Raw genomic sequence first — 13,515 nt, 5'->3', positions numbered from 1 at the left:
CCACATAAGTGGCCATAAGACCCCAATTCAGTAGTGTACACAATTTTGGAAATAAGAGCTAAAAGGTGCTGTCCACGCATGTGGCCACTAAGGCCTTTAGAGGTTTTTAATGTTATTTTATTCTTATTTTTCTTCTATTGTTTGATGTTTTATGAATGAAATAAATAAACAGAACTGAATTCAGTTCTGTTTATTTATATATTATTATTTTATAGATTTATATTTATAAATAAATAAATAAATAAATAAATAAATAAATAAATAATATTAAAATAAATATAAATAAATATATATAACATATATATAATATATATAAATATAAATAATATTAAAATAAATAATACACATAAATAAATATTATTTATTTAGAGTCAAATCCACATATTTACTGTCACTTTTTGTAACTGTAACTCAGTGCTTCGATAATAGAGAATGAAAATATATAATGATTAAAAATAAAAACAAATTTGCGCAAATTGATGTATTCATTTTTGTTTTAGTGTTTTATGCATTGTACTCCAGAGTCAATGTTGCTGATCAATTTTGAACTTGATATTAATCATTTTTTGGTATTAAATGGTTTAGGTTTACAGATAAAATAAGAATTACAATTTTCTAATTTCATGCAAATTTGTGTGCTTAAAATCTGTTCTGTTACCGACTAAAAAAAATATGGTAATAAAGTTATTCTTTATTGTATCTTGCTCCATATTTTTTTCTTTAATTGTTAATGAAGACACAATGTTATGCAGAGGTGTACTTAAAACAAGTTTGTACACACATAATACTATCTATAGCCACGGCCGAGATTAGGATAATAAGAATAAGAATAATAAGATTTTTTTTCTTATTATTAGGGGGGGCGTAACAGAAAATAATTGAGAAGCACTGCCAACTTTGAACGATCCTCAAGTTGCCTCACCTGCACACGTCGTTCTCCGCCTCCTCCAGGCCAAAGTGACCGTCAAACTCCAGGCGTATCCTGCTTCCTGGCGGCGACACCAGTTTCCATAGCAACAGCAGGTTCCGCGGGTACGAGTTGGGGTAGCGGGGGCTGTGGATGACGCCGCCCTCCGACGTGACCGTGACGTTGTCGCATTTGCGGTACAAGTCTGCGGTGAGTGAGGCAGTGGTCGACTGTTAGTCGTCATAAAACATGCAAACATTGGCAGAAATATTGTTTATAGTTTTTTATAGCAGCCAGCAAGGAATCAAACAGAGACAGGATTCAATTTAAGTGTTCCACGCCTCCCCATTTATTTGAGCATTCTCTGATTACATAGCTGCAGCTGCTTCTAAGGGGAGGGGGTCTCATTATACAGCAGCTGGGTCATAAACAGTTCAAACAAAAAGGCGCTTGGAGCGGTGGCAGGTTTGCCCCCTCTCTGCTTGTAGATTTCTGGTCCAGATAATGTCCTTCCTGTGGCTGTCCCAAGATCTGAGAAACCGACACCTCTACGGCGCATTCCATCGCACACGGTGGAGTTTTACAATCCGTCCGCCTTTTGCTTGATAAGATCAGAGACAGCTTTGTAAGCACAGGTGCATAAGTAACCCGGGCAAATGGTCTTCACGCAGGGCAACCTGAACTCATAGAAAACAAGTTGTGTGGGAACTTATATACAATTATTCTGACAAAAGCACACAAAAAATGAACAATAACGATAAACTATGGCTGTTTTTTTTTAGTTTAATTCACTGTTAAAACCGTCGTGTATAAGGGGGTCTCATTATACAGCAGCTGGGTCATAAACAGTTCAAACAAAAAGGTGCTTGGAGCGGTGGCAGGTTTTCCCCCCTCTCTGCTTGTAGATTTCGGCTCCTGATAAGGTCCTTCCTGTGGAGCGGTGTCAGGTTTTCCCCCCTCTCTGCTTGTAGATTTCGGCTCCTGATAAGGTCCTTCCTGTGGCTGTCCCAAGATCTGAGAAACCGACACCTCTACGGCGCATTCCATCGCCCACAGTGGAGTTTTACAATCTGTCTGCCTTTTGCTTGATAAGATCAAAGACAGCTCTGTAAGCACCAGTGGATAGTAACCCGGGAAAACGGTCTTCAACTCATAGAAAAGTTGTGTGATAACTTATATACAATTATTCTGACAAAAAACACACCAAAAATGAACAATAACGATAAACCATGTCTGTTTTTTAAATTTAATTCACTGTTAAAACGGCCGTGAATTTCACAATAAAACGCTGGCTACTGAGCTGGGAATGTCGCCCATTATTCACAATGGCTGTGTGAGAGAAGAACACACACATATTTCTCTTTTCTGTGCTTTCTAAATAGTAAAGAATTACTAGCTGGGGGCGGCTAACAATGCACTTGTACTTCCGGTTGGAAAGCTCAGCCCTGCGGTGAGCGAAGTCGTCCAAAAGATGGTGCGGCGGCACAAACAATAACACACCTTTTCAGTGTCTTTGCTTGTTTTGCTTTTTTTAAATTAAACTATTTACATAATGGCCGTTAGCGAAGATAAATCTATAAGTTAGCCGCACAAAGGGTTCAAAGCTTAGGAACAGCTCGTTTTGTCTCAACGCCTCTAAGGTTAGAATTACGGGTATAAACAGCTGCCAACAGGCAATAACATTGGATTTTGCGTGCAGTCTGCATGCATGACGTCGTTAAATTCAAACGCACCAGTGACGTGCGGTGAGGTTCATGGCTGGTGAGGCACTGACTTCATCACAGTCAGATTTACACTAAAGAGTATCTTATTCACCATTTGATTGGCAGCGGTTAACGGGTTATGTTCAAAAGCTCATAACAGCATTCTTCCCTGCTTGGCACTCAGCATCAAGGGTTGGAATTGGGGGTTAAATCACCAAAAATGATTCCCGGGCGTGGCACCGCTGCTGCCCACTGCTCCCCTCACCTCCCAGGGGGTGAACAAGGGGATGGGTCAAATGCAGAGGAGAAATTTCACCACACCTAGTGTGTGTGTGACAATCATTGGCACTTTAACTTAACTTTAACTTTACACATACAAACTGTAGCACACAAAAAAGCACATTTAATTAAAAAAAAGTTATTATGGTCTTACCTTTACTTATAAATAGGGATGTCCGATAATGGCTTTTTGCCGATATCCGATATGCCGATATTGTCCAACTCCTTAATTACCGATACCGATATCAACCGATACCGATATCAACCGATATATACAGTCGTGGAATTAACACATTATTATGCCTAATTTGGACAACCAGGTATGGTGAAGATAAGGTACTTTTTAAAAAAATGAATCAAATAAAATAAGATAAATAAATTAAAAACATTTTCTTGAATAAAAAAGAAAGTAAAACAATATAAAAACAGTTACATAGAAACTAGTAATTAATGAAAATTTGTAAAATTAATTGTTAAAGGTTAGTACTATTAGTGGACCAGCAGCACGCACAATCATGTGTGCTTACGGACTGTATCCCTTGCAGACTGTATTGATATATATTGATATATAATGTAGGAACCAGAATATTAATAACAGAAAGAAACAACCCTTTTGTGTGAATGAGTGTGAATGAGTGTAAATGGGGTGGGTTGGTGCACTAATTGTAAGTGTATCTTGTGTTTTTTATGTGGATTTAATAAAAAAAACAAAACAACAAAAAAAACCAAAAAAAAACCCCGATACTGATAATAAAAAAAACGATACAGATAATTTCCGATATTACATTTTAACGCATTCATCGGCCGATAATATCGGCAGACCGATATTATCGGACATCTCTACTTATAAATGAAGTCCATGCGCCGCTCCTTCTGAACAAAAGCATCTTTAACTTGTTCATAGAAGTCTTCCTTATCTTTCTTCAGTTTTAAAAGTCTCTCTGTCTCGATGGAGATCTTCCTTTAATTATTACCTCCTGCTTCCATTGAAAGTCCAGTTTAGAAAACTGTTTTATTTTAGATATGTAATCCTCCATGTTAAAAGTCCAGGCGAGAGGAAAAAATAAACGATCGCTAACTGTTCCTGCTTGTTGTCCCTTATTCTGCAGCCGAGTAGTCGCAAAAATGATCCCTGGGATCACTAGCGCCCGCTAGCACCATGAGGCGGGATTACCGCGAGCCTCAGCCAGTGCGTCTTCGCAGCCGTTTTATGACCGCTCAGCACAAGAAATACGTTACACACATGCAGTTGTTGACAAAATACACTGTACATTATATACATCAGCTAACTAAACTATGGAAATGTATAATATAATTCATATAGCAATACGCTCTCACTGCACAGCAGGCCAGCAGTTAGCCCAGTCATTGCGCAATCCATGGTGAGGCTCAACTGGCTGGTGACTCACCGCAAGTTTCTTCTCAGTATTTGAACGGCAAATGTGAAAATTCAGCGATTTTGAATACAAATAATCTAAAACAGGTGAAGTTAAATGGAAAATAACTTTATAGTATAATCACTGGATACATATAAAAATTTAATTAATTATTTTTCTTTTTACATTTTTTTTTCTTTCCATGATGGCACGTGAGGCCCCGCCTGCAAGTCACTGACACGCACTAATGCTCCTTTTCCGTTTTAGCCAGTTCCACCTAACTCAGGTGGTGGCAAATATGCGAGTGTACGCCGCCGAGCTTACAATCGTGCAAATGATTACCTCCCTCATGATAACAACACAAAAACAACCGGCAAGAGAAAAGGACAATTTTGCATTTTAATTAAACTTCCATTAAATATAATTTAATGGAAGTTTAATTTGCAGTCACCTTGTTTTGTGTTATGATGATTGCAAATGTCTCTCGTTTTACTTGACTACTAATGCTTGTTGATGAGGAATAAACAAAAAATGTCAGGGTGACGCCACTCTCTGTCGGAACAATCCTCCTTGCGACTACGTGTATTTATTTAAAAACAACATGCACTGACGATTATGAGAAATTGCAGATATTCCACAAATGTATGTTGTTTACCGATAAAAACAACAACTATTTACTATGTTACATTTATTATTTTGACAACAAAAAATATATCAAATTACAAAGACAGCGGTTTTGATGTAGTATCTGTTACTATCAAAAATAACAGTTATTGAATACTATACAATTTTAACAAAGTACTATTAATGTTAAATGAGAAAATATATAATTGTATAATTTGTAGAAAACTAACTTTTAAATATTTACTATGTTACATTTATTATTTTGACAACAAAAAATATATCAAATTACAAAGACAGAGGTTTTGATGTAGTATCTGTTACTATCAAAAATAACAGTTATTGAATAATATACAATTTTAACAAAGTACTATTAATGTTAAATGAGAAAATATATAATTGTATAGTTTGTATAAAACTAACTTTTAAATATTTACTATGTTACATTTATTAGTTTGACAACAAAAAAATATATCAAATTACAAAGACAGAGGTTTTGATGTAGTATCTGTTACTATCAAAAATAACAGTTATTGAATAATATACAATTTTAACAAAGTAGTATTAATGTTAAATGAGAAAATATATAATTGTATAATTTGTATAAAACTAACTTTTAAATATTTACTATGTTACATTTATTATTTTGACAACAAAAAATATATCAAATTACAAAGACAGAGGTTTTGATGTAGTATCTGTTACTATCAAAAATAACAGTTATTGGATAATATACAATTTTAACAAAGTACTATTAATGTTAAATGAGAAAATATATAATTGTATAGTTTGTATAAAACTAACTTTTAAATATTTACTATGTTACATTTATTAGTTTGACAACAAAAAAATATATCAAATTACAAAGACAGAGGTTTTGATGTAGTATCTGTTACTATCAAAAATAACAGTTATTGAATAATATACAATTTTAACAAAGTAGTATTAATGTTAAATGAGAAAATATATAATTGTATAATTTGTATAAAACTAACTTTTAAATATTTACTATGTTACATTTATTATTTTGACAACAAAAAATATATCAAATTACAAAGACAGAGGTTTTGATGTAGTATCTGTCAGTATCAAAAATAACAGTTATTGAATACTATACAATTTTAACAAAATACTATTAATGTTAATTGAGAAAATATATAATTGTATAATTTGTATAAAACTAACTTTTAAATATTTACTATGTTACATTTATTATTTTGACAACAAAAAATATATCAAATTACAAAGACAGAGGTTTTGATGTAGTATCTGTTACTATAAAAAATAACAGTTATTGAATAATATACCATTTTAACAAAGTACTATTAATGTTAAATGAGAAAATATATAATTGTATAATTTGTATAAAACTAACTTTTAAATATTTACTATGTTACATTTATTATTTTGACAACAAAAAATATATCAAATTGGGGGGTGGGGGGGGGGGGGGGGGGGGGGGGGGTGGGGGGGGGGGGTGGGGGGGGGGGGTGGGGGGGGGCGGGCTAAGAATTCTTTAACGTTTAGCTTTTCACTGCTGAGCTTTGGTCCAATTCAGCCTGCCAGCAGTCCAGCGCAGCCTGCAGAGCGCCAGGTGAGAGTGAAAATGAAAGTACCCTGGCACCCCGAGACAAGCTTTGAAACACACACACACACACACACACACACACACACACACACACACACACACACACACACACACACACACACACACACACACACACACACACACACACACACACACACACACACACAACCTGCTGCAGTGTATTAAAAAAAAAAAAAGATAATACAAACTAGAACTAGCACGCATATATAAAAAAAAAAGGCTTTTTAAAAAAAAGTAAGGTTTTTAAGCCTTTTTTTTAAAAGCATCCACAGTCTGTGGTGCCCTCAGGTGGTCGGGGAGAGCGTTCCACACACACACACACACACACACACACACACACACACACACACACACACACACACACACACACACACACACACACACACACACACACACACACACACACACACACTTGTATTTCTTACCTTCTTGAGACCTGATAAAAATGCCTCCCTCTTTAGGACCAGCCTTTCTAGATATATAAAGATGTGTATTTACAACATTAATAATATATACATACTATGCAATTGTGGCAGTGTTATAATAAAAGTCGTCATTTTGCTCAACGCAAGTCAAAATGTTACAAGAAAAACAGAACATTTGTGCAATATTATGATAACAGTTGGAATTTTACTCAACAACAGTCGCAATTTTACAAGAAAAATCTTACATTTTTAGCAATTTTATGAAAAGAGTTGTAATTTCACTCGACAAAAGTCACAATTTTATAAGAAAACTTCAACATTTTTCCAATATTATAATAATAATCGGAATTTTACTTGGCAAAATAATGACAAAAGTCATAATTTTACTCCAAAAAAAAATCAGTATTTTACAAGAACAACAAACAAATTGGCAATATTGTGATAAAGGTCAGAATTTTCTATGACAAATGTCGCCATTTTCCATTAAAAAGTAATAATTTTACATATGAAAAGTAATCATTTTACATATAAAAAGTAATAATTTTAAGAGAAAATATTGCAATATTACAGAAACAGAAATAATATGAGAAATTGTTCCCAATTTTATAAAAAAAAGTCGACACGTGAGAAAAAGACTGCTTTTAGTAAAAAATAAAAAATAAAAATAAAAATAGTTTTATTTAATTTTTTGTAATTGGTTTTTAATCTTCATTATTTACTCCAAGTTATTACAGTATGTCTCTATATAGATATATATATATATATTTTTTCAATACATTTTGGCCAAAGGGGGCACATTTCAATTTCTTACACACACTTGTTATTTCATATGTTGACCAGAAGGGGAGCACTTTTAAAAGCGACACACAGTCAATTTGAAATTTTTTTTGGGATGCAATGTCATTGGGACCATGATTTATGTCATCACTTGTTCACACCTCCTCATATGGTAGATACTTTTCCTTCTTCATGTCTCAAGAAGGGTAAAAATACAAGAACACACACACACATATTCTTGTATTTGTTACCTAATTGAGACCTGAGAAAAATGCCTACCTCTTTGGGACCACACTTCCTAGATATATAAAGATGTGTATTTACAACATTAATAATATATACATACTATGCAAATATAAAATTCTTGTTGTGAAAAATGAGTTGTAATTTCACAAGAAAAAGGTCACAATTTTACAAGAAAAACTTTGGCAGTATTAGAATATAAGTCGTCATTTTACTCAACGCAAGTCAAAATTTTACAAGAAAAACTGAACATTTGTGCAATATTATGATAAAAGTTGGAATTTTACTCGACAACAGTCACACTTTTATAAGGAAACTTCAACATTTTGGCAATATTATAATAATAATCGGAATTCTACTTGGCAAAAATATGACAAAAGTCATCATTTTACTCCAAAAAAATGCACAATTTTACAAGAACAACCAACAAATTGGCAATATGGTGATAAAGGTCAGAATTTTCTATGACAAATGTCGCCATTTTGCATGAAAAAGTAATAATTTTACGTATAAAAAGTAATAATTTTAAGAGAAAATATTGCCATTTTACAGAAACAGAAACAATATGAGAAGTTGTTCCCAATTTTATAAGAAAAAATTTGACACGTTGTGAGAAAAAGACTGCTTTTAGTAAAAAAAATAAACTTTTTTTTTTTGTAATTAGTTTTTAATCTTCATTATTTACTTCAAGTTATTACAGTATGTCTCTATATACATATATATATTTTTTTCCAATACATTCTGGCCAAAGGGGGCGCATTTCAATTTCTTACACACACTTGTTATTCCATATGTTGACCAGATAGTCAATTTGAACAATCCCTCCTTTTTTTGGGACACCCTCATTTTGTTATTGGGACCATGATTTATGTCATCGCTTGTACACACCTCCTCGTATGGAAGATACTTTTTCTTCTTCATGTCTCAAGAAGGGCAACAATACAAGAACACACACACACACACACAAACACACACACACACACACACACACACACACACACACACACACACACACACACACACACACACACACACACACACACACACACACACACACACACACACACACACACATATACAGGGTGTGCAGGTGCAGTGGTGAATCAATGATTGATGAACAGCATAAGGAGTACACTGACCGAAGGAAAGAGGACAAGTGAAAGGGGAAGATGCGCGTGGAAAGGGTGAGGCTGATTTGGCGGTGCAGTAAAAAGGTGGAGGAGAAGGCCAAGGCTCCATCATCATCTTCCTGGGGTGACGACTGTGCTGCCTTGATTATACATTCAGCTCCCTCTGACAAAACTAGGGGGGAAAACAGCCCTGTCAGCCAACTTCAGCATGCTGCTTGACCTTCAAACTGTGTGTGTGTGTGTGTGTGTGTGTGTGTGTGTGTGTGTGTGTGTGTGTGTGTGTGTGTGTGTGTGTGTGTGTGTGTGTGTATGTGTGTGCGCTAGGTATTCCTCATTGTGGAGGATATTAATCTGCTTACACAGCCGCATTATGCAGCCTCAGCTCTTTTTGGGGAACAAAAAGTAAAGTGCCGTCTGCACCAGCAGCAAATAACTTACCTTAGGAGTCGATATCAGTGGTAAACAATATTGTGGCGATCAATTTGGAGCCACTGTGATGCTAGTGTGACTGACGGCTGTAAAACATCATCAATATATATGGCCATAGACACGTGGTTGAGATCAATAAGAAATGTGTTTTGATAACTAGGATTTGCAACGGGTTAGGGTTAACCCGAATTGCGTTGTGAAGGGCCAATGCGTGCGAGCCGCTGAACCGCCGATAACGCGTGAGTGAGAGTGAAAAGCTTGGACGTCCAGGGTGAGTGGAGTGTGTGGATGTTGGAACGGTTCCAATCGGTTGAGGAATGTGAGATATGGAGAGGTTTGTATATTTCACATTCATTTTCAATGGGGGGGGGGGGGGGGGGGGATATACCTGGTTATTCTGGGTAATCAAAGAATTTGCAGAACGGGAAACATTCTATCTTGAGTGTCCAGAGTGAGTGGAGTGTGTGGATGTTGGAACGGTTCAAATCGGTTGAGGAATGTGGGATATGGAGAGGTTTGTATATTGCCCGTTCATTTTCTAGGGGGAGAAATTCCTGGTAATCAGGGAATTTTCGGAACCGAAAAACATGTTGATGTTAATGTCCAGTGTGAGTGGCGTTTGTGGATGTTGGAACGGTTCAAATCGGTTGAGAAATGTGGGATATGGAGAGTTTGGTATATTGACCATTCATTTTCTATGGGAGGGAAATTCCTGGTAATCATGGGTAATCAAGGAAACATGCTGGTTTGAATGTACAGGGTGAGTGGAGTGTGTGGATGTTGGAACGGTTCCAATCAGTTGAGGAATGTGGGACATGGAGAGGTTTGTATATGCCCGTTCATTTTCTAGGGGGAGAAATTCCTGGTAATCAGGGAATTTTCGGAACCGAAAAACATGCTGATGTTAATGTCCAGGGTGAGTGGAGTTTGTGGATGTTGGAACGGTTCAAATCGGTTGAGGAATGTGGGATATGGAGAGTTTGGTGTATTGCCATTCATTTTCTATGGGAGGAAATTCCTGGTAATCATGGGTAATCAAGGAAACATGCTGGTTTGAATGTCCAGGGTGAGTGGGGTGTGTGATGTTGGAACGGTTCGAATCGGTTGAGAAATGTGGGATATGGAGAGGTTTGTATATTGCCCGTTCATTTTCTAGGGGAGAAATTCTGGTAATCAGGGAATTTTCAGAACCGAAAAACATGTTGATGTTAATGTCCAGGGTGAGTGGCGTTGTGGATGTTGGAACGGTTCAAATCGTTGAGGAATGTGAGATATGGAGAGTTTGGTATATTGCCCATTCATTTTCTATGGGAGGGAAATTCCTGGTAATTATGGGTAATCAAGGAAACATGCTGGTTTGAATGTCAGGGTGAGTGGGGTGTGTGGATGTTGGAACAGTTCCAATCGGTTGAGGGAATGTGGGATATGGAGAGGTTTGTATATTGCCCGTTCATTTTCTAGGGGGAGAAATTCCTGGTAATCAGGGAATTTTCGGAACCGAAAAAATGCTGATGTTAATGTCCAGGTGAGTGGAGTTTGTGGATGTTGGAACGGTTCAAATCGGTTGAGGAATGTGGAATATGGATGAGTTTGGTGGTTTGGTGTATTGCCCATTCATTTTCTATGGGAGGGAAATTCCTGGTAATCAAGGAAACATGCTGGTTTGAATGTCCATATATATATATATATATATATATATATATATATATATATATATATATATATATATATATATATATATATATATATATATATATATATATATATATATATATATATATATATATATATATATATTCAGTATATATACATACATATATATATATACATGTATGTGAATAAATACTTGATACCTGCACTCTCCAATACAAAAAGTGATGCAGTTCCAAGAACAACTTTTTGAGGGTGTCTGTGTGTGTGTCAGGATGGATGTGTGTGTGTCAGGATGGATGTGTGTGTGTCAGGATGGATGTGTGTGTGTCAGGATGTATGTGTGTGTGTCAGGATGTATGTGTGTGTGTCAGGATGTATGTGTGTGTGTCAGGATGTATGTGTGTGTGTCAGGATGGATGTGTGTGTGTCAGGATGGATGTGTGTGTGTCAGGATGGATGTGTGTGTGTCAGGATGGATGTGTGTGTGTCAGGATGGATGTGTGTGTTTCAGGATGTACAGTATGTGGGTAAATTCTCACTAACAAAACTTGGCTTTCCCACCTTCACTGCTGGGGTGTGATGTTCTCCATCTATTTTTAAACAAAGTGCCAATCACCCGCTAACAAGCACACATCAACTTTTTGAACAAACAGCTCTGAGGAAAATACACCGAAGGTTCTTTTTGAAGTGAAATGTTTGCTGCTTTAAACCAGGCCGAGTGTTTCCTGGTCACAAATGAAAGTGCAAGTTTGGGAGCGCCTCCCCCACACATGCACCCACTCCCACAGGACAGCTATCAGTCACCCAGGCCATATCTCACATCTGGCAACCTGTCACACTGCCATCTCTAAAGTGCAGACTCGACCTAAAGTGATACACACTTACTTTCACTTTCAGTTAAAAGACTTCCCCGGGAGATATGCAACCCTGCTGGCTCTACAGAACACATCAAGTGGTGTGGCCACCATTCAATGAGGTTGAGATTGCACCACTGGTGCCTATTGCCTGGACACATTTTTAACATGTTAATGTGTATTCAAGTAGTAAAAATGTTAATTTGTTTTATAAAAAAAATCACATATTGCCTGGACACATTTTTTATATTTTAATGTGTATTCAAGTAGTAAAAATGTTAATTTGTTTTTATAAAAAAATCACATATTGCCTGGACACATTTTTTATATTTTAATGTGTATTCAAGTAGTAAAAATGTTAATTTGTTTAAATAAATAAAAAAATCACTTTTTTTGGATACAACATTTACCTTATTTTACGGATCATAGAGCGTAGGCGTAATTAAGCCGCATGCACTAAATTTTAAGAAAAAAACAAATAAACTTCCATATATTAGTCGCACCGGACTGTATTTAACTGTATCGTGATACTAATGATAACCGCAATTATCTTGGTAAAATTTCATAGCATTACAACCTGCATTAACATCTTGAACATGTTCTGTTTAAAGTACAATTAAAGATGAAAAAACCTTCTATTTGTGATTAATTATGAGTTAACTACAAACAAAATGTAAATAATGATGGTTAAATATCTTAATTATTTTAAATTATATATATATATATATATATATATATATATATATATATATATATATATATATATATATATATATATATTAGGGATAAATGCGTTAAAATGTAATATCGGAAATTATCGGTATCGGTTTTTTTATTATCTGTATCGTTTTTTTTTTGTTTTTTTTTAATTAAATCAACATAAAAACACAAGATACACTTACAATTAGTGCACCAACCCAAAAAACCTCCCTCCCCCCATTTCTTTCTGTTATCAATATTCTGGTTCCTACATTATATATCAATATATATCAATACAGTCTGCAAGGGATACAGTCCGTAAGCACACATGATTGTGCGTGCTGCTGGTCCACTAATAGTACTAACCTTTAACAGTTAATTTTACTCATTTTCATTAATTACTAGTTTCTATGTAACTGTTGTTATATTGTTTTACTTTCTTTTTTATTCAAGACAATGTTTTTAATTTAGTTATCTTATTTTATTATTTTTTTTAAAAAGTACCTTATCTTCACCATACATGGTTGTCCAAATTAGGCATAATAATGTGTTAATTCCACGACTGCATATATCGGTTGATATCGGTATCGGTTGATATCGGTATCGGTAATTAAAGAGTTGGACAATATCGGAATATCGGATATCGGCAAAAAGCCATTATCGGACATCCCTAATATATATATATATATATATATATATATATATGTATGTGTGGGAAAAAAATCACAAGACTATTTCATCTCTACAGGCCTGTTTCATGAGGGGTTTCCTCAATCATCAGGAGATTTATCCAAAAAAAAAAAAAAATAT

The 13,515-nt window shown here is 35.3% G+C and overlaps 1 protein-coding gene across 1 annotated transcript in view; it reads right to left on the bottom strand.

Moving 5' to 3' along the window:
- The window catches only part of pdgfd (platelet derived growth factor d), a 135,254-nt gene that overhangs the window by 53,735 nt on the left and 68,004 nt on the right, over window positions 1–13,515 (bottom strand). Inside the window, exon 2 of the mRNA XM_062068397.1 lies at window positions 923–1,112. Within this exon, the coding sequence (XP_061924381.1) occupies window positions 923–1,112 (190 nt within the window). The remainder of the gene's footprint in view (window positions 1–922; window positions 1,113–13,515) is intronic.

The sequence above is a fragment of the Entelurus aequoreus genome, linkage group LG13 (assembly GCF_033978785.1).
Source record: "Entelurus aequoreus isolate RoL-2023_Sb linkage group LG13, RoL_Eaeq_v1.1, whole genome shotgun sequence".
Lineage (NCBI taxonomy): Eukaryota > Metazoa > Chordata > Actinopteri > Syngnathiformes > Syngnathidae > Entelurus > Entelurus aequoreus.
The sequence above is the reverse complement of the archived record's forward strand: the minus strand, read 5'-3'. Positions and strand labels throughout refer to the sequence as shown.